The 27,943-nt window shown below is 40.6% G+C and overlaps 1 protein-coding gene across 1 annotated transcript; it reads left to right on the top strand.

Moving 5' to 3' along the window:
- Positions 1–323: 323 nt before the first annotated feature.
- Positions 324–27,358, top strand: LOC137294446 (uncharacterized). The gene is made up of 27 exons (XM_067825467.1): positions 324–657; positions 2,449–2,495; positions 2,960–3,058; positions 3,312–3,455; positions 4,348–4,501; positions 4,811–4,994; positions 8,806–8,854; positions 10,025–10,127; positions 10,390–10,503; positions 10,678–10,797; positions 11,230–11,304; positions 12,393–12,509; positions 13,050–13,313; positions 13,726–13,864; positions 14,262–15,435; positions 15,909–17,103; positions 17,972–19,374; positions 19,580–20,270; positions 20,396–20,512; positions 20,771–21,084; positions 21,190–21,297; positions 21,522–21,678; positions 21,897–22,080; positions 22,292–23,895; positions 24,049–25,332; positions 25,447–25,953; positions 26,578–27,358. Exons 1-27 carry the CDS (start codon positions 324–326, stop codon positions 26,841–26,843), a joined length of 10,947 nt encoding a protein of 3,648 aa, XP_067681568.1. The 3' UTR covers positions 26,844–27,358.
- Positions 27,359–27,943: the final 585 nt, after the last annotated feature.

The following is a 27,943-nucleotide window of genomic DNA, read 5'->3' as shown; positions in this document are numbered from 1 at the left end:
GCAGTATACAATTCAGTTACATCGTTTATCCTGGTTTCTCTGTTAAAGAAACAACGACTATGATAACGATCCACCTAAGAGGTGGAGACGAGAGTATATCGTTATTGAAATATCATTGGACCAGGCCTAACTGATAACACAGTCAATTTTTCTATTCGCTGTTTGAGTTAGCCCTTGTACACTGATAACTTGCACTGCTTTGGTTGCCCAAGAGAGACACATGTATGATTGCAGACAGTGAACATGTAAACATAGACGCAATAAATGGTGTTAAATGTGACAGGTCACACATTGTTTTGGTGACAATTCAGATATTTTCGACAATGTCGACATTACAGTTGATATTGCTCATAGCAACACTTGGTATCGACTCTGCATGTGGAACATGTGTGGCGGACTGTGACTGGAGTGTGGGAGAGTGGGGGGACTGCAGCAGATCCTGTGGTGGAGGGTACCAAACCAGGAACCTAACACGTTGTTGTCATGACAAAGAGTCTGCAGAAGCATGCCAGGAACGATGTCAAAGCAGGTTCGTTGGCGACGTCCCCGAAACCAACAGAACGTGCAACTCATTTTGCTTAAACGGAGGGAAGTTTAATGAAAAGACCAGACAGTGTAGGTGCAGACACGGATGGACAAGCACTTGCTGCCAAGGGGGTAAGGAATTGTTTAAAATATTACAACCTTAAAGAACGTGGTCATGTTTGTTGTCTTTAGTGATCGATTCATGCAATTATCTTAGTTGTTGTCCCAATACACAAAGGAATTTGTTGTAAAGATAGTCAGGACGCACGATCCGTCTATTATCTAAGTAATATTTTTTTCTGATCGATTGAAGTCTCTGAGCTCCATCATATGTTCAGTAGCATATTTCAGTTTGTTGAGTCAATTTCAAAAGAAATGCACAAATGTGTCTCTCAATAGTGTTTTGTTCTATGACGTTACCAGATTTGTAAAACGTGTGTCTGTGACCTCCGTCGTTTGTGGTTACCAGTAATTGCTTCAAAACCGATGCCATTGTTTTTGTTTTTATTGCAACCATTATTGCAACCATTTTAGCTATAATAACGGTAACGATATTTTTCAGGGCAAAATCATTTCCACAGGTCTTGCTTACATTAACTAAGAAGACCGAGGGTTTCTGAAAAAATAGCGTTACCTTTATTGTAGTGAGATTTATGTGAAGTTTTCGAAGAGCTGTCCTCTGTAAATGAAGGTTCCTTTAACTTTCCCATCAGGTTTTAAAAGCGCGACTTTCATCTCTAGACAGAGCATCAATGTACCAACACTGTGCCGTTCTGCTATTCTGAAACTGTTTATCCTCGTGTATCGTGAATATCCAAACATGCCCAGCAAACTGACATTTCATTCCTTTGTTAGTACTCCTTCTTTCATGCATCTCAATAACTCCGAACACCATGCATGTACACCGAAGGTATGGCGTTTTTATTAAGGCTAAAAACCAGAAGGCTTTTCACATTGAATTATAAATATATATTTTTTGTGAGCAGTTATACACAGTTTGTGCATTCGAGTTACAGCATTTTTAATTGTTTGACAGTTTCTTGAAAGGACCATGGTGCTTGTATGAGGTAACTCAAAGTCAAACGTGGTCATGGACGGTTATTTGACAATTTGTCATTGCTGTCTGGCGGCTTTGGACGCTTCTACCCGTGAAGGTGACGGGGTAGAATAGGCCTTCAGCCACCCATACTTGCCACTAAAGCCGACTATGCTTGTCGTAAGAGGCGATTAACGGTTTCGGGTGGTCAGGCTCGCTGACTTGGTTGGCACATGTCATCGGTTCCAAAATGCGTAGATCGATGCTCATGTTGTTCAATCACTGGATTTTCTGGTCCAGACTCGATTATTCACAGACCGCCGCCATATAGCTAGAATATTGCTATGTTCGGCGTAAAACTAAACTCACTCACTCACTTTGGACGCTTCTCAAAATATCAATGACAAACCGTCCTAGAGAACAGATGATACACGTAAACTTTTGTGGATTAACGTCGCTCACATTGTTATGTAAAACGTAAACGGTTTGTTCCTTGCCCTATTTTCCCACGTTTCCAAGCAATCAATCCATCTAATCTGAAATCAAGACTGAAATTCAAAGCTCCTTTGTTCAGTCCAAACGGCGACTGTAAGTTGTTAAACACCCCTCTCGATAACCTGTGTTACTGGTGTACTTTACTTCAAACAAGAGAGAGGTGGGGGTTGGGAGAGTATGTGGTGTAGAGTTCTGATAAAAAGCCCTGGTTATAACACGTCCTCCTTTCATATTCGCAAACTGGTCACAGTAATAACAGGATCTCATGATAACAGGCCTCCGTGATACATTTGGACAAAGGATATACAATTATACAATTATACCATTGCAATATGAAATATGGCTCACATTTGTGACATTCAGTTCTGATACTTACTCTGTTTCTTTTTCAGTTTCCAACGCATACATATATAACTGCAGTCCTAATGCTGTCCACAGGGTAAAACAACATAAGCGTATGGCATATAGACTTGAGTATGTTAAGCAGAAAATGATTTCGACGTTTCGTGTGCATTCGTATGTGCACTCGTGAGTGTGTGTGAGGGCGGGCTTGTACTTGCCAGAACTAATGGCGGTTATTCGTGCTTGTTTACAGGAATATGTATCGCAGTTTCACGTAAAGTCCCCTCTTTCGCAGCATGTATTTGCCTTTTCTATTTAATGCCGATGGGAAGGCAGGATAACACAACTACCATCCTTTAACGTCTTTTTGGTAAAACTACATGGGATGGAAAAGTCGCATTCCGTACTGCGGTCGGATACCTAGTCCAGCAGACCACGGACTGTAAAATATGTAAAATAGATGTAAAATAGACGTAAACGTTGCAGTTACATATTTTAGAAACTATCAGAAGAATACATGTCAAATAACTAGGACGGTTCATTAGAGTTTCTACATTGCAGGCTGATGTCAACTTGGTCACAAATTCTTCTCAGTTTACAATCGTTAGGACGTATTTAGCAAACGAAATGGCTGATGTCAGAGTGGGAAGAGATGTGCCTGTGAGTACACTACATTTTACCATTATATACATATATACTGTGTATGTATTCAGCTGATGTTGTTCTTCTTACACACAAATATGACAGCTTCAACTCAACTAAAATAACAACTATTCGTGAACATCCCCTGAATGTATTGTATCAAAGATTACCGTTCATGTGTAGTATATTTGAACATACTTGAATGTATTGTATCAATGATTACCGTTCATGTGTAGTATACACTTGAACATACTTGGATGACTATTTGCAGGTTGGCATCACCTTCTTCACGGACACAAACCAGACAAGGGGAGGAAGTATGAGACATATGGCTGCATCTTTCAGTTCCATACTCAAAGGAACCTTTATCTACAGGGGACAACTCTTCGGCAACATCACAAAGATCTCACTACAGGTAAACATTTCACAGTATGATAATGAATAAAATGGAAGTAATGCATGTTAAAATTGCGTCCAGCGACACATTCATAAGTCATGAGTATTAGTTTTTACTGGTATTCTACCATGTCACCTAAACAAGATAGCTGCGAACAAGATAAACATGCTGATGGCATCCATACCATCGAAGCCAGGGGAGTAAGAGACTACTACGTGGGTTGGGTGGTCAGGCTCGCTGGCTTGGTTGATAGATGTCATGGGTTCCCAGTTGCGCTGATCGATGGTGATACTATTGAACACTGGCTTGTCTGGTCTAGACTCGATTATTTACAGACAATATAGCTTGAATATTGATTAATGCGGCGTATAACAAAACTCACTCACTCCAAACCGGGACCACTTTCTGTTTAGAGGAATACTGTGATAGGTTGGTAGTGTACAAGTGCTGCATAGTGACACAGGACAGTCGGTCCAGAAACGTCCAATTTTCGTGCAGCATGTATTTACAAAATTGGCATTGCGGTTATGTTTTTGAATGGCTGTAAGAGACGACACACATGAGGAAGAGAGTTTTATAGACGTCAACTTCTGAATTTACCTCGTGGAGGAGTACATAGACAGTCCGAAACACTGTGTTTCTCATGATAAACTAATTGACTTCAATAAAGTTCTAAATCTAATAAAATTAATGTTGTACAGTGGAAGCTGTCTAAACCGGCACTCATCAGGACTGAAGAAATCCACTTTAGACAACATGCCGGATTGTAGAGCTGAAGATAAATGTATAAGCCACGGACGGGACCGAGATTTTACGCCGATGCTGACACCTTGCCGGATTGGACAAATGCCGGTTTGGGCAGCTTCCACTGTATATTCAGACAAAAATAAATGCTGTGTTTGTATAACAGGTTCCATGGCGTGGTAATCACTTTGGAATCCCAGAAGCAATGGACATCATTCCTGCAAACATGACCCATCCATCTGTGTTCCACTGTAAGAGGACATTTTCTGAGATGGAGCACCTCCAGCGTCTGGTCCGAAAACGACGATCCCAAAGTAGACGTAATGAACTTAACGCTTGAATAGCAGCATACGATTGTTACATCCCAATCACTTCGAGTATCAACGGCTAAAATATCAATACCAGGTTTTACGTGCACTTCTCTCACTACTTTCACTAAACATATTTATTGTACATTCTGGCCAGAATTCGGAGACTTCTTTGATTGGCATTCTAGAATGTTTTCAGTTTTTGCTGAAATACTGGACAAATTACACGAGAATTTTATGGCTTGGAGCAATTATAACAGTACACGTCCTATATGAGCAGAAATCTATATTGCACATGAACGTAGTTATATATTGTTTCAGGTTTAAGGATTGAAATACGCACCAGTATGGCCTTGTTTGGTGGTACCGGTGCCAAAGTGTACGTCAGACTGATAGGTGATAAAGGCACAACGAGAGACATGCGCATGACAGGAGGATTTGGTAGGGGAGACGTTGCTAAAAACTCTGTCAACATCGAGGAAATAGGTGTGATACAAAAATTAAGGTAAACGACAGGGATGTACTACAGCAATGCAAGCAATATCAGGTACTGAGGCACAAACCGATAAATATAATATACTGGTACTCTTTCAATTGATTCCAGCATGTAATATTTATTAAATGATTAAGAAATCGGAATATGCAATTACGTGAGACTGTGTTCAGAAACTAAACATTTCAGAAAATGCATGCTGAAAAAGGTGGTGATCCTAATGCGAGATGGTTAACTTTATCTTAGGCATTATTTATGAGATAGACGTAATGTGTTAGCCAATTTCCAGGTGTTATTGAGTATTTGAAGCACGGGAATATTTCATCCCGTGCTTCATACACTCAATAACACCCGGCAATTGGCCAACACGTTTAACCAAAGGGTTTTACTGTCCGCACTCGTTTACATCGAGTACGGGTACAAAAGTGTCATCAGCTGGCCGTTTCAGCTGGTTCCCATGGAACCATCCGGAGCTGCTCATTTGTGACGTCATTCTGACTCATATGATTCCAAGGACGGTACGACTGCTGATGACACAACAAAACAATTGTTTGGGATGTTTCTAAGTATCAATACACAGCGAATAGTCTTGCAATTTCCGGGAATCAACTCCCATTTGATAATGTTTTTCAACCAGTCAGATTACAGAACACGGTGACTTTGGGTTTACAATGTAGATGCACGGATTTACTGCAGATAGAAGTGATAGCCCAACTTCTAACACTGTAAACGGTTTCACATCATGAGCATGTGTTCATGAATCATTAGGATGTTGTGATGATGTCACACCTCAGATGATAATATCGCAAGTCGCGAAAAGTGTGGGGATTGGGTGGCGGGGGCGGCACGTCCGATATTTAACCTGTGGCACACTTTCATGAAAAAGTCAGTGACCTCCGCCTTCACGGCAAGTGCATGTGCTAAGATTGTCAAGTGATCGTATCTGGGCACAGACCTTCGAAACGATCTAAAACCTGTTGTAGAGTAAGTGAATTAAAAAGATATTCATTTCCAAATGGTCATGTTTGTTTGAATAGTTTGGTTTCGAATGGTTTGGAAAGTTGTCGTAAGGAAATAGTATACGATCGTAACCCTATGATGGACGTAAAATTCACTGTAATGCTGTTAAACCTTCATTACGGATGGGGCATATTTAGAAGATATATCGTGTGGTTTGTTCAATTTCCTGGATTCATTGGAATTCAACATAGGCAAATTTAGTTTAAAATCGTGTTTTTCCGGCTGGCGCCGTCGGTTTTAAACTAAATTTGCCTATGTTGCATTCCAATGAATCCCGGAAATTGAACAAACCACACTATTTATCGATATTGTAAACCAATTTGTTGTGAGAAGTGTTTTTTCAAAGAACTCTTTGAATATAGTGTGATCGTGTGTCGCAATGCGGTTAGCGTCTCGTGATCTGCTTCGCTGTCGCCAAGAAGGGTTATGCTATTGTATCTAATCTAAATACATAACTTTAAAAAAATACACTAAACAAAATTTTTCAGTCATAGTTTTAATTGAACTTGATGAATAACACATTACATGTATTTATGTCAATCTCAATTACTGTCATATCCCCATGGCAGTACAATAACAAAGAAAGAAATCCATTTTTTGTCCACCCGGTGGCGTGGACTGGTCCAATCGTGAATCACCGATTTTCATCGTGTCAAGTTCGGCCTCATTTTGATTAACGAAATTGACATTTGTTGTGGAATTATGTATGCTCTGAAACATTCCCATTACGAACACAGTCGAAGAATTTTGCAAGTGTGTAGAGGGCCTAGATATTGAAGCAGTGGCAACGACACGAGGATCGACGCAGAGGCATCTGTTTGCTTTGTTTTCGCGATCAGACCCCTGCAAAATGGCTGAGTACGACCTCTTCTGCTGAAAGAACGATTAATGTTTTTCATTCATGTGGGATTTGTACAATTTAAAGGATGAAATGGACAGTGCGCATTACCAGTGGCATAGATCCCTTTATTTGGCTCTGTGGAATCGGGCAAATTGCCATGGTGATTTTTTGTGAGTTCCAAGTGTGACATTTCAATATATTCACAACCATCTTCATCAGTGGACACCTGAAAAGATGATGAACGAAGTGATATCTGGTTTCCATGGCACCGACAGGCGAATTCAAGAGTTATGTCAAACCATACTTTGTTTAATAGGCCGACAGGTGAAGACAAATCAAAACTTTCTCGAATCATCGCCAGCTCGGTCGCGGGGATTGAGGCGTGATGTTTCGTTTTATCTAGGCCCTCTTTTTGTCATTTTATCTGACCATAGAAATGAACACATTTTGCACTGTGGAATTCTCAGTCATTGATAATATTGATATCACGTTCAAATGGAGGAGAACGCAGATGGCGATTGCTGGCCGCTCGCAAGCCAACGAAGATAGACTTCGAATAGAGTTCGCCACGACCATTCCTCACTTCAGGGTAGAAAGATAGGTGTTCAGTGCTTGAGCATCAAAATTCTCAAAGTCGGAAGGATACCCTCTCACTTGGAACCACTCTGTGAATAATGAAAAGGTAAGAATACGAGGAAACAAATATTTTGGAAAATACTAGATTCTGTTGGTTTTTATCCATGCTACAGTAGAGTTTTGTACACTATCGTTAATGCGCATGTTTTTTTCTGTCTTTGCATAATGTTTATGTGTATACTTCATTTATTTATGGTGGTTAAAAACATTTTGTGAAAGACGTTTCGCAAGTCTACTCAGGGGAGGTAACTCTCAATTTCCTCCTGACGCACCACGAAGACGTTGAACTCCCCAGACTGTATTTCTGCTTGTTGCTTTTGATAAAGACCCATCAATGATTTGTTGTAGCTCATCATCCTTGACCGTTGCAAAGCGATAGCTGGTGCCACTCTGGACAGCCGATACTGATGGACGCTTGCTTGCCGAGGCCGGATCTGATATTCTGACTGCGTTAGCCGCGTTGTCAACCTGATTGGATTCAGGTTCTTGTAGAAAATATAGTGTCTAAGAATTGTAAGAACTTTTGAGCTTTATTGATTAGTCAGTTACTAGAATATATCATATCAACACTGTCTTTTGTATGTAATTTTTGGAATAAATGTGTTTGCTCGACTGAGATTTTATGTCACTTCAATCATTACTTTAAAAAGCATATAAGCTTTCTGTCAGGTAAACAAATGAAATACTTACTTTCATCATTCATGAACTCCTCCAAACATTCATCTTCTCCAAAAATGTCATCAAAGGAACCAAGAAAAAATCAGGATCACACAAAGTAGCTTCCATTATGCAAATTCATGCAGCGAAAGTAGTGCCATATTAGTGCCAGTGTATTCATGTGCGGTTATTAGGCCATCATTTTCAGGGATGTCTAATACTATTCGACAATGGTAATTAACCAATCAGATTGCAGGAAACACTCACTATTGGTTTACAATCTGCAATAACTATAAACTTTACGTGGAACATCTATGTTTGTTAAGCTTAGATGAGAATCGACACTTTGAGCGCACCAAGAATGCATTAAAGAGTTCACCTCAGATATATTACTGATTGCGACAACGACTTCCATAGCTATTGATTCGACAGCCCCCAAAATAAGTTCTATTCATTTCTATTATGAACGAAATATGAATTAAATGTCAGTCAGTCAGAGTCAAATTAAGGCCTCGACGTCAGAATCAACATGCGTCATAGTGCGTAATGATTGATGCATTCTTCGTGTTTCGTTGGCAACTGTCTGGAAAACGTACACATAAGTGTGCTTCAAATGTGCTGATATTTTCTGTTTTTCAACTTCTGGATGTTATTTTATTCACGTTTCAGAATATGGCATGACAATTCAGGATCGAGGGCTGGATGGGATCTTGACTGGGTAATTTATTGACACTTATCAGTGTCCATTGTTACTCTATTACTGTCTTGCATATAGGTACTATGGTCTTGCATAACCTACTATTGTACATCCACTATCAATCAGTCATTTCACTGACTAAAATTTAAAGTAGGACCGGCATAAGCATACCAATAACATGAATACTGTGATGCTATCAAAGGATCAATTGCATTTAGAAAAGAATATTTTCAAATTCGTGACACACTGCAAAAGCATTATCGGAAATGGTTTTGTTTCTTCTATTCAACACGTTTAGGATCTCGTGAAAATTGGACTTTAATAATACTGGAACGAATTTATTAAGAAGTTGCACAGCAAAAATATCTGCGTTTCCGGACACCGGAAACCTAACTGAAACAAAATGGAAACTTAAGTTTAAGGTAGGTTTCCGGATCGTTTCTTTACGTTTCCATCAAGTTTCCGGTAAATGGAAACTCACAAATTAACCACAATCCGGTAGGGCTCCAGTGAGTTTACCCAGTTTCCAGTATGGGCTCCAGTGCGTTTCCGTCATCCAGATTCTAGTAGGGCTCCAGTGCGTTTCCGTTACCCAGTGGCTATATTTGGTTTATAATTGGTTATTAACATGCAGCGATTACCATATGTCCACATGATCGATGATTGTGTAAATTATATGACATTACATGTTATCTCAACACCACCGGTTTCCGGAAATCTCGAAATTTCATTATTTTTGCTTTGTTATTGTCTTTCAAAACTGTTTCGCATATGAAACAGTACGTAAATATAGGCCCCAATGGAACAGCACCAAGCTAAGCTTGTCGGTTCAGATACGCCTTTTTTTGTTTTTTTGGTCTCTGTGATTCCGGGTACAGAAACCTAGCGGAAACCTACATTACCTAGTATCCACTAGGTTTCCGCAATAGGGGAAACCAAGTTCTTCATACTATGAATGTTGCAAAGAACTGAAACCAAGTCGAAACTCCAAACGACAGTTTCAGTCGCAGAAACATGATGGAAACTGAGACTTGTTACTTTCAATTTTGTAAACTATACGGAAACTCTCGGAAACCTACATTACCCAGTATCCATTGGGTTTTCCGCAAACACGGAAACTAAGTTATTTTTGCTGTGTTGGTGTAATATCATGAAATCACAGTTTTATGAACGTACTGTATGATTGTTCAGGTGCGTGTTTACGAGCTATCAGAAAGCGGTGTCAAATACGAATTCCACTGTGACTGCTCATTGGACGGCGGCAACAACGCAAAAGAGCGCACACATAGCACAGGTAAGATATACACCTCATGGCACAGGTATATATAACTTATATACAACACAGAGTATAAGTAATATATGAAACACGGAGCACAAATAATATATACAAAATATGGCACATGTAAACTATACATGACAGAACACAGGTAATCCGTAATATTGTGTATATATATATATGCTGGGCAAAATAAATTTATACCTGCTTAACAATCAAAAACTAATGTGGACAACAGTTGAATGACTTTTTAACATTTTTTGTCGACATTTATTTCCAGTTTGCAGGTCAATTGCCAACTGCCGCACACAACGATGTCACACCTGTGTTGAGTGTGACACCCCTCCAGCGAAGCATTTTTACAAACTAAGCTCAGACAAACATACATGTCAACGTAAGTTAACAACTTGAATTTAAAATAGTTGTGTGCATAATTTCGGTACCTGAGATGTAGGGAATATTTTGATTATAAGGACTGTCAATCAGAATATGACAATTTTTACAGATTGAAAAAGAAAACGTCTGTTTAAGTTTCATGTGTAGTCATCTCATGACCTTTATGTTTCAGTGTGTCCATACCTAGAAAACTGCTTGAAACAGGAATGTCACGAATGCACAAGATGTGTTAACCCCCCAGCCACTGCAAATTATATATATCGGATGCAGAAAGACAAGCAAAGGTGTTACCGTGGGTGTTAAGTGTTCTTATAGAATAATTATGAACAGTCTGAAACAGATACATACATTGTAGATAAAGACCCGGTATCCAAAGCCAACTGCCTCAGGACCAAGCATTAAATATGCAATGATTCTTACAGTTTGTACAAAGATGATATGTCACAGGGTTTAATTTAGCGATATCTGGAACCAAATTCGGTTTTCACGACTTTCCCAGTATTTTATACCATATATATATATATACACACGGTATATGTAATCAATTCATCTGTCCGTCGTCCGTTTGTTACAGTCTATTTTGCACTCTCCCAAAGATATCTGCTTAACGCGAAAACACCACATATATATGTCTTGACGAATATTTCCTCTATAATTCGCGAATGCTTTGTAGTCATATTGACGGGTTGTCAATATTTGCATATTTCACCATATTACCTTGCAGGTAGTTGTGTTGACATGAGTGGGGACATCAGACATTCGCTCCTGTGGTTAAGTCCAGATAAGGAACACTGTGATGGCAAGTATTATGCATACCATCGATACTGGTTGTTACCGACCGTGTCCTATAAGCATTTTAATAATTGACTTCTCTGTCAAAAATATCATAGATGCCATACAGATTATGATTCTATATTATGCGCAAAGAATTGAGAACAAAGGGATCCACCTGTTCAGAATCTGGACTTATTGGAAGTTGGCTTACACGATGAAGACGACCTCTTCAGACGATCAGGAGGGGGGAAGGAGCTACGAGGAGGAGAGTGCCTATTTCCATACGGTCACACGGAGGGTACACTCAGTTTGGCCTTGACTCGTGTAAGACATGCAAAATGACCTTTAAATTCAACATTATACATGGCAGCGCCATACTGGTAGACACATGGTTTTGTATGAAAATCAGTGTTTTCATCATCATACAATCAACATGGATTCCACACAATTTCTCATACGGGCATGGAAAACTCCATCGTGGTCACCATGAGAAGTTGTATGTACGTATTGGAAAACCTGTGCTTGCAAACATAAAAGGCGTGCTTAATTAAGTTCTTTATGTATACTGCGATGCCTCTACTAGACCCAATGTGCCGTGTTATCTACATTCCCACTCAAACGTTTTTCCCGGCCTTGGGTTCATCATTGATGGACAGAAAGCCAAGCGTGTAATGAAAAGAACAATTCTTGACCGAGAAAAGTGGTGAGAGTACAGTTCGTGTTTTGTTTTAAAGGACAACAGAACTCGAGCGGAACTGAACTGTTCGCTTTGGGAGAGTAAAAAACAACAAGAAGAAACGATAGCACCTGTGGGAATGATATGGGCGTAAAAATGGATGGTTCGGTAGGGGGTAGGGCTTTGGGCTTTGTGCTTAGGGCTTAGGCGACTATTTACGGACTTTTATGAGTAGATCGACTCACACCCTGTTTAGTGTGAAAGAAATCAATCATCACCGAAAGTGCACCCAGGGCTAATATTTCGTTCCACATACTGTGCAAAAGTACCGTTAGCATTATCATGTTTACCGATTTAAAAATCTTAAGCAGCAGAGAAGGGTTGGCTGATTCTAACATAATTATCATCTTATTGCTTTCGGGTTAATATTCTTTCAGCCACGTGCTCGTATGTGAAGGATAGGTGGTGCTGGCCTGGAACGTGTTCTGATGGTCTTACAAAATCATGCTTATGTGAAGCTGGATTCCGAAGGAATGGCAGGGCAGTGTGTGACGGTGAGTGTATTAAACACCGGCACCCCTTGTCAGTGAGTAGTTTTATGCTTTGTGGACAGACTCAACAATCTGTTTAAGAAGATATGAACACAGAAAGTATTATTTTATTAACTTCCGACCAAGAGAGGGAGTTCAGTACAACCTACAGTACTTCGGCAATATTGGGACTTCAATATGCTATATGTGTATTCTATAATTCTATTTGTGAAACATGGCTAATATAACACGTAGTATATTAGAGCTGAATTTGTGTTAACACACAAATATCAATCTGTTGCTCCCAAGCAAAGATAATTAGGTCACAAGCCCACTGGGAAAGTGCAATTCCTCTGGCATCATATCATGATTTACAGCATGTCCTTTGCTGGTTAATGGGGGCATTCTAAGAGAATATTCTATGAACAATTAAGGTGGTAGACATAATAACTACGTTGCATGACATAATCTAAGAATAGTTTACATTCTGTAAATGGCTTGTAATACTGACGTCGATGCGTGTACCTGTTGTATATTTTGTATCCATTCCCTTCTATTGTTTAGTTGACACAAAGGCCGACTTGATCACCTGCAACGTTGGAATAGAAGACCTAAGCGGCGTCACGAAGAACAGCACCAGCGTTGGCAACAGCACCGACTGTTATTCACAGACAGACGTGTATGTCAACATACAACCAGGGTTTATGTCCTTCCGCATTACAGCTGACTTTCAACATAACGTAACGTCCTCTCAGCCTGTATATGTCAGTCGAACCTACATCGGTATTGTAGACAGCAACTTAACAGTGGAAAGACGGACTCTGTCAGGTAAACTTAAGTGTTGCACTAATCTCTGAGCGGAATATTCCGTTGTGTCTGTTATCAGAGGCAAAGCTCTTGGTATCTACTTTAGAAGGTACAAATAGAACGTTGTTCTTTTGTGCCATTACAAGTGAATGAGTGAATGCTTTTACACCGGTTTTAGCGATAATCCGGCAACATCAAATCGGGGAACACTAGGAAAGGACTTATTGTCCCCACGTCAGAACAACTAGTCATATCCTTGTGAAATTTCGAAATATGAATTTAGGTGAAACAACAAGATGCTGATACTTTAGCTTTGGTCTTTTTTGTTACGATCTCACTGATATCGGCGATAACTGCATAATATCTTATGTACGGTATTTTGTACGTTTGAATACGGAGTTGGATCAACCAGCTGTTTTTCTCTGTGTTATAGGTACTGACCTCACACTGTCTTCCACTACGTTGAGGGGAGGTGGTGATTGCAAAAAGACTCTGTCGTCGTCCACACCGTCATCACTTATGTCATGCGACAGAGTACTGAATGGTTCATCCTCCCTGCTTAATGGAGAATGGTAAAGTGGGTTACTACTTAGGAAGAACAACTAGAGATAACCCATGCAATAATGAATCTGATAATAGTATTGTTGACAGGGATATATGCATGTATGTGTAAATGGTATGTTATGTGCGGATGTTAGGCTTTGATACTGATATACTTACTTTGCAGTCATACATGCATAAACATACATTGTAAGTAAGTAATCGTAAATTTAAAATGTATTTATGAGCTAAGTGATGTTCTGGTCGGTTTTGTTAAATCCCAAAGAACTGTCTCTAGCAATTTCACATCCATGCCGCTAGTCCATACAACACACAAGAATATGATAATATGACAATTGATCTTACTTATTTTCTTCATCAACAGTAAGCAACCAGTTATGGTTTACGCATTTAGAACTATACTTTCAGGTTATGTGGAGTAATCAAGGTCTATTCAGGAGGTTCATTCGATTACAAGAACTTCGATCGGCACTACCTTGGCAACAAGGCATTCACCCCTCTCGAACAAAGCAAAACCATCTGCTTCAGATACGACAATGTTGCCCCAGTTCACTGTACAACAGATTCAAGATTTCCATGTTCCTCTGAAAGTCCCCTGTTCCTATCCACAAGAGCAACTAAAACCCCAAACATCACTGTTGGTGTGTCTGGTTGGATAGATCCCTACCCCGAGTCTGGAAAACAAGAACAAGCCTCAGGAATAAAGTACTATAAGGTGGATGTTTATGGCATGCAACACCTTGGTCCTGATACACTAGACGTGGACTACACCAACCATGTGTTTGAATCAGACCATCTGACCGGAAACAGTGTGAACATCACAGTCTCACTCCCATCAGAGCCTGCCATGTATGTTACATATGTGGAAGTCCACGATGTTGCTGGAAATGTCAGATTTGTACGACGTTTTCTGTTGTATGATAATTCATCTAAACTCGAGGTTAGGACAACAAGAGTATTGAGGGTGAAATCTGCGTCTAAGGACACGAGATACACTTGGCAAATTCACCATGGGGACATTCAGTTAGATTGGAACGAACGTTACCATAATGATTATTACATAACGAATGACTATTTTTGCCAAGTGAAACCAGACACAGGCAATGCAATATCAGGTCTATATGATCAAGTAACGGGCGTTTTACCCGTCACCGGCACTGTGAGTATCCATGGCATCACGAGTTTCAAGTACCAATGGAGTCTGAACAATGGTTCAAAAAAGTCTTGGGAATCAGTTCCAGATTTCACCAACCAATCTCTGAACCTCGATCTGAATCTGACGGATGGTGAAACATATGAAGTCTGGATTGAAGCCCAGGACATCATGATGAACACCATCGTGGAGTCTGTAGTTGTGCACATAGACAGGAGTGTGGCTGATATCGCTGATACCTGGCTTGTTAGAGATGGAACGAGTCAGATATATGTTCACAACAACACAGATCTCTCTACAATGGTACTTCAGTTTCGAGCGTGGGATGTCCACAGCGGGATCACATCTGTGCTCTGGGCGCTTGGAACAACTGATGCGGGATCAAATCTCGGGAGCGGGGCACTTCCTGTCAGGAAACTCGATGCTTTGGTAATTCTCAGATGAATTTCGGACATTGAAACATTTATTCATTTATTACTAAGATTAATGATATCATATTTTGTGTTGGCCGTATTTGGATATTTTGTGCATGTGTTTCCAAAAGAAGATCAGATGTGTTGATTAAAATGGGCAAACATTGTTGTCTAGTTATAAACATTACTCTGAATGCAAATAAAATAGAATGAAAAAAGTTAGTAAAGGACACACTGATGTTTTTACTAACTGGACAATGGCCATCCGATGTTCCGATTGCTGTCAAATACATTGCAAATGTTTATACATAAAGGTAAATTCATTTCTTAATTGATATAATTCCATTAGAGTTGGTCATGGAAATTGTGTTTAGGGTTTCAGGAAACGAAATTCACCGGGATCACAATGCATAGAAATAGCCCCATGGTATCCGACCTAGCACATGGGCCCTACGGGTTTCATTTTTAAGAAATATTTGTGTTTTTCAGGTTAGGTGTCAGCGAGAGCCAGATTGTTACTGTCCATCTGTGGGACCCTGTGAATTCCAGAATTATACACTGGACCTTGGCAGAACTACTCTTAAAGCCAATAATACAAACACAGGTCAACACAACAGAGAGTATTACTTCACCCTCTTCATAACTAATGGGGCCATGCTAAAGAGCTTTGCTCACCTGGATGTCCTGGTTGATGAGTCTCCTCCTGTAGTTGGCATCGTTCAAGAAGGGAGCATTGATGGTCCAGACATAGATTACACCAGTGAAGGACATGTTCTGATCAGTTGGCGAGGTTTTATTGACCATGAGAGTGGCATCAGATATTACATTGTTGGCTTAGCAGACAAGTGTCTTAGTATTGATGAACTAAAGCAAACAAATACCAGCCATGCCATCATTCAAAAAGCACCAACAAACAGTTTATCACTAGTTTTCCCTAAAGAAGGCAGGTACTTTACTTCAATTGTCGCTGTCAACAATGCTTTAGAGCCTTCAGATGTTATCTGTTCAGATGGTATTACATTTGATCACTCCCCACCAATTATAGAAAATATTACCCTCCATCAAGCGTCTTCTTTACCTAGTCTCCAGTGCATGTTTGATCAAGCATGGCTAATCAACTCTAATTTGACAATGGCTTGGATTCCAATGATGCAAGTGTGCCAAGAACGATGTCATCACAACCCAGACACGCATCTGCGATTTCCTATAGTATATGGAAGTTACATAGACAACGAGACAGCTGATAGCCTATGCAGGGATCTACCGTATCTGAATGAGACTGTCGTTTATGTGCCGTTTCACAAATTTGTCCTTACCTGGAGCTTAACAGAAAACGAAAGCCAAATTCGGGATTCCTTCATAGGGTTTGGGTATGATGCATCAACGTACAACAAGCCGGATCTAGCCAACTATAAACCTACCCACGGGAAGACAAGTTTCCACAGTCATGAGACAGGGTTTGATAGTAGGACAGAGTTTTACATATTCATCAAGACAGAAAACAAGGCTGGTGTCTCGTCAGTGGCTACCCTTGGTCCTGTGATGATAGATGACACTCCTCCAGAAGTTCACGGGTCACTAGTTCCAGAGATAGTCGGGGATCACATCAGAGTCACCTGGACCAACCACACATTCTCAGACCCTGAAGAAGTACATCAGCAGTTCACGGTCACATACCGGGCGGGTAAGCATCAGCTGCAAATTGAACATATATGTCTGGATTGTCTATGTTGACATAGCTGTTACTTCATCGTTATTGTTGTACCTCAAATATGGCCACAACATTACATTTGCCTCAAACATGTAAAGAACGTTTCATTTCTTACCAACTTGTTATCTGTCAATTAACGCTGTCTTTGATCCGATACATGCTAGAGAATGCACCTAAAACGTAAGCACGACTTTCAACAAATTCATGTGACTCATATTTGTTCATTTTTTCATTTGAAAACAATTAGATCCATTTTTAAAATGTCTACAGGATTGTGGGACTGAAGAATGATTCCAGTGTATATTTATCTTTTGTTATAGTTTTATGTTGATATGGTTGTCTCCATACCACTATGGTTGTGTCCGATACACTGCCACAATATTGCATTTGTAAGTTGTCTGTCCATCAACGTTACAATTAATTGGCATGTAGGAATGAGTGAGTGAGTGAGTTAATATTTAACGTCTCATCGGCAATATTGCAGCCATATCGTGACGATTAATTATAAAAAAAATACAAAAAAAACCCCACCAAAACATATGAATTCAGAGCACACTGTAATAGCCTGTCAACGGAGGACGGTAAAAATAACTACAGTATCACAGAAAAGAATGAAACCTATAACAGTTTATCTATAGAGGACAATACAATACAAAAATGGGCTATAGATTGCTAACCGAAGGAGGGGATATGTAGGAAGCTGTTTGGAGATATAACCTGATAACATGAAAAACAATGATATCCGATGTATTTTCCCGTGTAAACATCCATGCTTTGGTATTATATTATGTATTATGTAGTTGGTAACTGCACGGTGAAGAGAATATATGATGTTTTACAGTTATGGACGAGGACTATGTTACACCAATACTGCAGACTCCTTCTGGGCCAAGTGAGATGTGCAAAGCTGAGGGACATGCTGGCTGTATTCAGTATCCAACGGTCGCACTGCAGCGTCAGGATTCAGAACTTGGGAAGCGATGTCTCTTTGAGTTGTATGTTTATAATTCAGCCGGCCACTTCACTACGGTAAGAACACAACCAATCCGTCTTCCATCACTATTCCCTCCTGGTCCAGCTCTGGTCGTGGATATAGATCCTTCAGATGTCAACTCTTTAACAGACGTGGACTTCCATCAGCAATATTCAGCTTGTGCTCACTGGTCTGGATTCCAACATCACAGAAACGTGACCTTTGAGATAGGCATCGGGTCAGCAGCGGGTATGGATGATATAGCAACGTTTACAGGTGTCCTTGGGATGGATATCAACACAGCTTGTGTCAACTCATCCTCTCTCTCGACTTTTGTCAGGTACTTTACATCTGTTCGGGCAAAATGTTCTGGTGGAGAGACTGTTTCGTCGTCAGATGGCTTCATGATTGTGGCAGATGTTCCTCATGCCATTTCTGTCTATGATGGTCCTACATGTGAACTCAATGATGAGATGTTGGATAACTCTCTTGACTTAAATAACCTTTCTTACAGAACGAGCGTTAATGTTACATTCATTAACCAACTGCATCTTGGACACCGCTACAGTACTGTAGTCAGAAATATCACAACCGTGGAAGGCTTCTCCTTTCTGTCCGATGATGTAGTCACAACAAAAAGCTATATGGTAGATAATTCAACTTATCATGTGCAGTTTTTTCCGCTTACAGCAAATCCAGGTTTCCTGTTAAGGTTCGTAAAAGGAAGTAGTTTCAGCATTGAAGTATACAGATGTGTTCAAGACGTTGACTACCAGGTAACAACGGCATCTTACACACTACATTGGGAGGGTAACAGTGAATACACGAATTTTTCCACCCATTACCACATTCAGCTACTGGAAAAGACATGTAACGATGAATCTTCAGAAACCTGTTTCAAACTCATTAGCGAAACAATGGTTGAAGCAGGCATAGACACAGCACATATTTTCAAAAATCTAAAAGTTAAAACTGGACACCATTATTTGGGTTCTATATCGCCATGCTATGGACATATTTGTATCACAGAACAGCTGTCTGATGGTGTGATAGTGTCAGACGATCCAGAGATTGGGAATATCATCTCTGCCGTACAAGATGAAACTGGACATTGTACAAACATATCTGTTGAAGTAGGAAGTATTGACTGTGGAGAGTCCTTAAAGATATCTGAGAGCTGCATCATTCAGTGGGCAATCGTCAAGTCCGACTCAGATATCAGCCCGGTTACAACATGGATGCAAGTAGATCCTGGCTCTTGTGATGTCAAGGTAAAATTTTAGATGATGTATCTAATGATACCAGTAAGATATAACTACGAACAAATATAGTTACTATGAAAACAGTGTACGCTATATATCAATGTACCACTTGACATAACATCATATTCCTTGGCTGAGTGCAAGATATAATAAGTCGTATTTCCAAAGGAAGCCAAATACTGAGCTGCTGAATGAGTATTCGTTCTGATTTCAGACCTCTAGATGCCTGAAGCTACCGATCTACTCTTATCAAACTCTGTTCACATGCGTACGAGTGTTTTGTCCATCAGGGCAGTTTGGAAGTAAATGTACTGAACTTACATTGAATCCATACGCTACGTCGTATGGTGAGCATGCATTGTTTGAACTGCCTGCAGATGATAAGCGACTGGCCAATATTGAAGATATTCTCCACAGTGAACGATTAGGCACAAGACTAAAACTGCTACATGAGCTGGATGTTGACTTTATCAACAGCAGCAGCAGAGTGAGTTCTGTCATCACCAATACAGCTGGCCGCAACGTCACTTGGTTCATCATGAGAGGAATCCAACACGTCCCGGTGTTTGACTGTGATTCGGATGTATCATGTTTGACATGGAAATTTACACAAACTGGATTTGTCAGGTTTGGTTGGATTGACTTTGATGATTCCGAATCCTATTACATATGTGCCAATATCAGTGAAAATGCAGAAGAGGAATTATTGCCCTTTACCATTTGCGGAAATGGATTTGTGGTGGACATGACTCCCCCTGTTGCAGGTTCCATCAGTGTAACTAACGCAGTGTCCGGCTACATCACTGATCCCTCAAGGATGGTCATTACATGGTCTGGCTTTTCTGACAAGCAGCCACCTGGAGTCGCCTATGCCCATGCAATCAAATGCTACTCCATTGCTATTGGTATGAAGCTATTTTGAACTTACATGATTCCATATATGATCTGCAAATAATGTAGAAAAATTCTGTTCTTTAGTTGCTGACTCATAGTTTTCCTTCTACATCACAATTCAACCTTATGTTTGAAGGGAACTATCCACATGGTCAAAATATCATGGCATGGACAAAGACTGGCGAGCGTACGTCATTTCAAGCAGAGGGTCTTTCCATCAAGACTGGAGAAGTGTACTTTGTTGCCATCAAAGGTGATAAAACTGAAGCAAACAAACGCTGGAAAATTATTTTCATAATCACATAATCCGATCATATCATGAGGGTGTGTTGTTGACTGGCTATGGAACTGTTGTCATAACAAGAGAAACAAATCAGCAGTAGATGGACATTACAGTTCAGATTTTCTCATGCTAATACTTAACCATATCTGATCAGTGGCATTTGAGAAAAGAAGCTCCGAACTGAATGTTTTACTTGGAAATTCTTTGAGGTTTTTTCATATGTTTCAGCTGAAGATCATGTTGGTCATGTGACAGAGAGTATTTCTACTGAAGTAGTGGGCGATCTGACTCCACCTGTATGTGATGAGATTCGGGTTGAAGGACTCTTCCCGGGCAAGAAGGTTCTGAGTACAAAGGCACTTCGCATTCACTGGAGGAATATCCACGACCCCGAAAGTGGCATCGAGTCGTACCATCTGAGTATTTTCACATCCGTCAACACAGATGCGCCACCTCTACATTTTGGAACAGAAACGGAATCTACAATTATGCAAATTGATGATACATTTATTGAAGGGCATGTGTATGAAATCAGACTTCAGGTAAACAGTACGAAGAATTAAATGGACAATGCTTGTTTGATTTTAAGAAACGCATAACATGTCGTGACACAATGACTGTATTATCCCTAATTCTTTGCATTCTAGGCCACCAACAATGCCCAGCTTCAGTCTCTGTGCATATCCAAGCCATTCACCATTGACAACTCCCAACCATATGCTGGGATTGTTCGAGATGGCTTTGTTGGAATTAAGGTGAAAATTTTCATTACTTTGAACTATGAATCCCCAGTGACAACTGGCGATGTGCTTTGCGGTATCCATTTCATCACTTGCTTTCTGCTTTTAATTTCATTTCCATTCATGTTTTGTGGTGAGGAGTTTGGTGGTCCTTCCTGAAATGTTTGACTTTGAATGCACATTGGTTCATGACAATTATATGAATTTTAAAGAAACCAGTCATTTGTCTATAACCTAAGGGTGATGTGGACTATCAAACCAACACAACCGAATTAGGCTGCCACTGGACTGGGTTTCACGACCCTCACTCTGGGATAGAAAGCTACAGGATAGGACTTGGGACTTCTCCGGGCATTTTGGACATCAAGCCTCTCCTGTCTGTTGGACTACGGACAAGTAACTATAGAGCTTTTTGTGTTGATTGAGGACATCCACTTAACATTTAGTCTGGCAATGTTACATCAAACTGTCGTTGGAGACTTCATTAACTTCGCACACAGTACCATTTTTATTTATATTTTCGGGTATCAACCCCAGGCCTACTGTGTGGCAATCAAAAGCTTTCATAACTAGGCTAGCTACACACCATGTGTTGATGTGTGAACATGTTTCAGATCATAACTGGACGCATGCCTTCATCCCTGGAGTGAAGTACTACTGCACAGTCGAGGCGTGTAACAATGCAGGGCTCTGTGTCACTGCATCTTCGGATGGCGTCGTAATGGATGGATCTGCTCCTGCAGCTGGCATTGTTATTGTTGGTCACACAGACACTCATAACAAATACCACGGTCACAGGTGAATTATTTCTAAAACATTAGTAGTTTAGTTTATTTGTTTACATTTGCAAATGATATAAAGATTGTTCATTGCTTAACAATAATAGTTAACATAAGTATGCGGTTTTCACACATGAGCAGTTACTAGTGGCATGCGTATCGCAAATGCAAATACTTACGAATGTTATGAACTTATACATTTGTAGTTCAATGTCATTCATCCATTGCAGATCATATGTCCACAGTAAATGGGTTGGTTTTGAGGATGCTGAGACAGGAATCCACCATTTTGAGTGTTGTATTGGACAGAGATCGGGTTCTTGTGACACAATGAACTTCACCAACACTGCCCTCTCTGATTCCTACTTGGCAAGTGGGCTGAACCTACCACTCTCTGTTCCTCTTTTTGTGACAGTGCGAGCATACAACCCTGTAGGTCTGTTCGTTGAAGCTGTCTCTCCCAGTTTTGAAGTTGATGACACTGCGCCTGAAGTCATCGATAGACCAGTGTTCATATCAACGTCACCAGATGGTCTCGGAAATATCACGATACAGTGGGATAACAGTGTCCTGTATTCAAGGTGGAAGTTCTCTGATAATAGGAGTCCAATACATGAGCACATACTCAGCTTTAAAACCCACCACGAGTCAGCAGTAGCAGTAGAACAGATTACCTTGGGGCCACAGAACTCGTACTTACTGGTTCTGCCCATAGAAAAGCGGTTGAGGAATGGAGACAAATACCAACTGTCGGTGACTTCCTGTAACCGTGCAGGTTTGTGTACGACGTCACACAGCAACAACATTCTGATTGATTCTACTTCTCCGGTGGTAGGAGGCTTTAAGCCACCACTGACGTGGCAAACTACCAGCGTCAATGGATCTGAAGTAACATTTGTCAGCCTCACCTGGTATGGGTTTTCAGATGCAGAATCAAACATTTCCTGCTATCATCTTAATGTTGGAACGTCGTATGAAGGTGGCGAACTAACAAACGGTACAGTTACAGTAAACCATGACCCATCTGTGAAGGAACAGTCCAGCACAATCCAGCTAACACAGACTCTTGGTGGAGGGGAAATCATTTTATCTGTCTGGGCTGAGAATGATGCACATCGTCTGAGTCCTGTTGGTAAAGTTACCGTCTCAGTTGTATCAAAAGATCACAGGAGACGCGAGGGAACACTGGAGCTACAGCGCCACTCCTGTGACACTCACTACTGTACTGATGACTGCACGTGTGCAGTGGTTGGCCGGAAGTGTAATCCACCTTCCACGCCCCTTACCTGCCATGATATGTCAAATGTTACCTCACATTGTGATGTCGACATACATCCAAGAGCCCGTCTCCATTCCAGCCTGTACATCATATCTTCTCTCTCTTGTATTGCTGGATACTGGGATGTAGATACGACATGTGGCATTCAACGATATGAGTGGAGCATGGGGCTGCTTAACGAGCCTTTTGGGACTGGAATATTTAAAGCTAGTGAAGAAGGTGTCTGGTATGATGTCGGAAAGAGGACTGAGATAATCCACTGTCTACCATATGATCGAGCCCTCGAACACGGAGAGGACTATGTCATCTACGTCAGAGCATGGTACTCAGATTCGGAATTCAGAATCTTCACATCCCCAAATATACGAGTCGACCATACACCACCTTCTGTGAGAAGAGGTCGAGCACTAAAGGATTCAGATTCAACATGTAGCCGAGACTTTGACGTCTTCGACAGCAATCAAACAGACATAACTGCCTGTTGGCAAGGACTGTTCCAAGAAACACAGACTAGCATTGAGGAATTCATAGTCTGGGCTGGCGTTACAAGATATGGTATGTGACTCATCTCGACACATGATTAATATATTTATTGCTATGTTAAACATTAATATGTTGAAATTGATACTTGATATAGATATGTTCATGTTGGACATAAACCTGTCGGAGGAAGTTCCAATTGTCATGCCACGTGTGTTATTGTTTCAGGTTCAGATCTGTTGCCATATCAGAGTGCGGGACTCTCAACAAACATCTCCCTACCAGTTGTAAATATGACTCATGGTACCAAGTATTATGTGGGGATTCGTGCCATCAACTCCTTGAACATGTCTGCCACTGTCATCTCAGATGGCTTTGTGGTAGATGCAGACATTCCAGTTGGTGGAAACGTGTTCAACACTGAACATCATCATAGTAGATTGTTTCAGTCTGATAACTCATCTTTTGGTGTTTCATGGCATGGATTCCAGGATCACCATTCCAGTGTGAAGCAGTATCATGTTTACTTGAGGGAAGACAACTCATCACATACTGTTACCAACACCACGGTGACACTCAAGAACTCACTTCTCTTTGAAGACTTGAACCTAGAACATGGACAATCTTACACAGTGTCTGTAGTGGCAGAGGACTTTGCAGGGCATCTCAGTGAAGAAGTGACATCCCTTGCCGTGTTAATTGATGCTACCCCTCCATATGGGTTTGTGTGTAAGGACTTCACAAACATCTCCATCACTAACATGACCTATGAGCAAATTGATGTTGGATCTGATTTCTTGAATGTATTTAAGGTTGATTTACCTCGAGATATCGGGTCACATTATTGTGTGAATGTTTGCATTCAGCGGGATCATCTGGATCATGAAGAGGCTCTGTTTGCAGTGGCAGGCATCCACATACAGATCCCATTTGTTCAGAGATACAACCATACATTGCACTGTGCGGAATACCAGTTTACACTTGAAATAGAAGCTGTTTCAGTCTCAGCTCTTTTAGAAGTCACAATTCAGAGTAAGGAATCGTTCCAGGATGCAAATATAGAAATTGAGGAATGCACAGAAAGAGAGAGAACACATGGATCAGATGCTATAACAGCACGGCAACTGGCGCCCTCACTACTAGGTATCTGCACCAGGATGATGGACCCAGAAAGTGGTTTGATGAACATACAGATTGGATTTGGTACAACACCAGGAGGGTTTCAGCTGCAGTCCCTTCGCCATGCAGAAGCTGGCTTCCACCAGCTGGTGGAGGCGACTGTCCCCCATGGGACGCCAGTTTACACAACAGTCATTGCTGAGAACGGTGCTGGACTGAGGACACATTATCTTTCTAAACCCATTGTACTTGACCACACCCCACCCAAAATATCAGACTTAACTGCCGCTTTGGTTTATGCTGGGAGCGAACCTACTCAAGTAGTACACGCATCTGGATCCTGGTCAGCTGACGACGATGAGTCTGGAATTGCTATATGCTGGTGTGCTCTTGGTAAGTGTTTAGTAGTAATGCATGCCAACCATCGACATATCAATGCTAACATTATTTATGATGTTTCTGATTTTCTCTTACTTATATCTAAGAAATCTTAATTTATGTTTATAGGTCACATGAGACTGTCATCTGATCTCCATAGCTGGTTTACCTCCGAGAGCGGTACTTCATGTCAGATAACCGTCCCACATCCATCCCATGGCATCAGGCTGTACATGACTACACAGTGCACCAACAACGTGGGACTAGACACTCTTGTCTCATCAAACGAGCTACAGATTCTCTTCAGAGCTCCATCCACTGCTGGTAGCGAGGTAGACCTTGTGGTGCAGAACAGGTTTAGCCAGCATGGGAAAGACGTCCCCCAGTCTACCATGTCTTCTCTCGCCTTTCAGTGGACTTGGCCAGACCAGGATACCGTCAGTCACTACCAGTGCCAGGTAAAAGACATCAGCGTATGGATGAACACCACCCTGAGATACTGCGAAATGTCAGGTGTGCGGCTGAAGGACGGGGAGAGTTACACAGCCGTGGTTCGTGCAGTAAACATGCGGCAGCAAATCAGTGAAGCAATATCAGCATCTATCACAGTAGACAGCACCGCGCCAGTACTTACAGGTACAGTGGAACTGTTGCTCTTGTCAAATGATAGATTCGTAATATTGAATTTACTCGCACATAGAATGTGAACATTTATTATCGTGATCAAAATCTAGAATTTCCATGGTACACAATAACCATCCTGGCTTGGTTTAAGCCGTCCTTGTCCTTAGAACCATGTAGTGAAGACATTACATTCTTTCACTGTATGATATGTCGAAGGAGTAGTAGAATCATTTGTCTCTTCTGTTTACCTTAAGGTTACTGTGGGACATCGACCAAAACTAACAAATACTAACTCAACCGAGAGCCGATAGTAACGTTGTTGACATGATCGATAATATGATGGATGTCGTGTAAGGATCGTTGTGCTCGGTGCATGCTGCTATTTCCCGGCGTTTATGCTTGGTTGATTATGATAACAAACATCAACGCTGGTATCTGAAGGAAAGGTAAATAATCAATGAGTGGTTGTCCGTTTACCTATTGCTTATTGCTTAATTACATATTCTACCATGACTTCAATAAATACTGGACTGTGATTGTGGTTAATCAAAGTCATTCAGAGGTATATAATCACGCTATATACCTCTGAATTTCCAACACAGTATGTTTATCTCCTAATTGTATTCCCATATGCAGGAAGAAAAGCGTTAGTTCAATGGAGGCCTGACAGAGTGAGCGTTTTGTTTGGCGATGTGTTTTATCCCAGAAGAGATCACCTGACCTACACTATCAGCGTAGGCTCCAACAAGGGCTACAGTGACTACATGCATCTGTATACTACACGTCGCAATGACGTCACAGTCAACGTCCCGGGCACCACATCAGAGGTTCACGTGACAATAACAGCTCAAGCACCTGTTGGCACTTACGAAACCTACTCTGGTTCTTTTAGTAGAAACTGAAAGTTGTGCAAACATATTTGCAGTGAAATATATCCCGTAGTCTCTGTTTTCTTGTAACACGTGTGTTGTTAAAGTTTATTTTGATTTTACCCAACCATTGTAAACTGACACGTTTCAAACGTGTTTTTACTTTACGCGCGATAACTATATATAGTATATACATCTGTGTAATCGGAAACCCGTCAGAATTTAGCTCATGATTACACAGCTGATGGCTAAACCGATGTTATGTCTGGATGAAATATAACGGAACTGTCATTTCTAATGGTATTTTGCGGCATGTACTTTATCAAATATCAAACTATGTTTCCTGTTTATTATGTATGATGTGTTAACATACTTTCTCTGGAAAATGCATATCAATCTGAGTCAAATTAATCTGATGTGCACAGTCGACATTGTTCAGATGTACCAGAATAGTACCTCTAGAACTGAACAAATTGCATGTTAATTTTGTATGTTATATATGCATGCCCACAGCACATTAATAAATATACTTCCGTCCAATAGTCAAAGGTTCTTGATAATTGATCAATATGAACGCTAATGACATCTTTCTGAGACAGGTTTACTGCCAAAACAACAGTTATGATGCTATAGTTCTTTGAAGATGAACATGAACAATAAGGTGACGTCACGGGTTTTTTTTCTGTGACGTTGCATTCTACATGCAGGTAGCCAGCCTGCGTTTAAAAGTATACTTGGGTTAATTTTCCTCAATTTCACGACCTTGCTAATAAAACAAAATTTGTGTTCATGTCACGGGTACTCATATAATATCCTCTATATATAGCAAGAAGTAGTCAGGGACTATCCTGATCTATAAAACATTAACAATCTGAGAAATACAAGCAAGACATTTAACTTCAGATGGACACATTTTGAAGTTGTTATATTATTCAGTTACGGGTTAATTTTCCCTTCCACTGTCGTCATATCAGTGTGTGTCGTTGAACAGAAATTATAAGCCCTTCCTCTGATCTGCCAACTTGAACCTAAAGTTAAAATTAACGATGAACTTCGCCGTCTGTGTCATAGGGAGGTCCTATTAACTGTATCATTTAAAATATTTCTCTGCCAGTAATCTCTTATGACCAATG

Source organism: Haliotis asinina, chromosome 8 (genome assembly GCF_037392515.1).
Source record: "Haliotis asinina isolate JCU_RB_2024 chromosome 8, JCU_Hal_asi_v2, whole genome shotgun sequence".
NCBI lineage: Eukaryota > Metazoa > Mollusca > Gastropoda > Lepetellida > Haliotidae > Haliotis > Haliotis asinina.
This window is presented reverse-complemented; position numbering and strand designations above follow the sequence as displayed.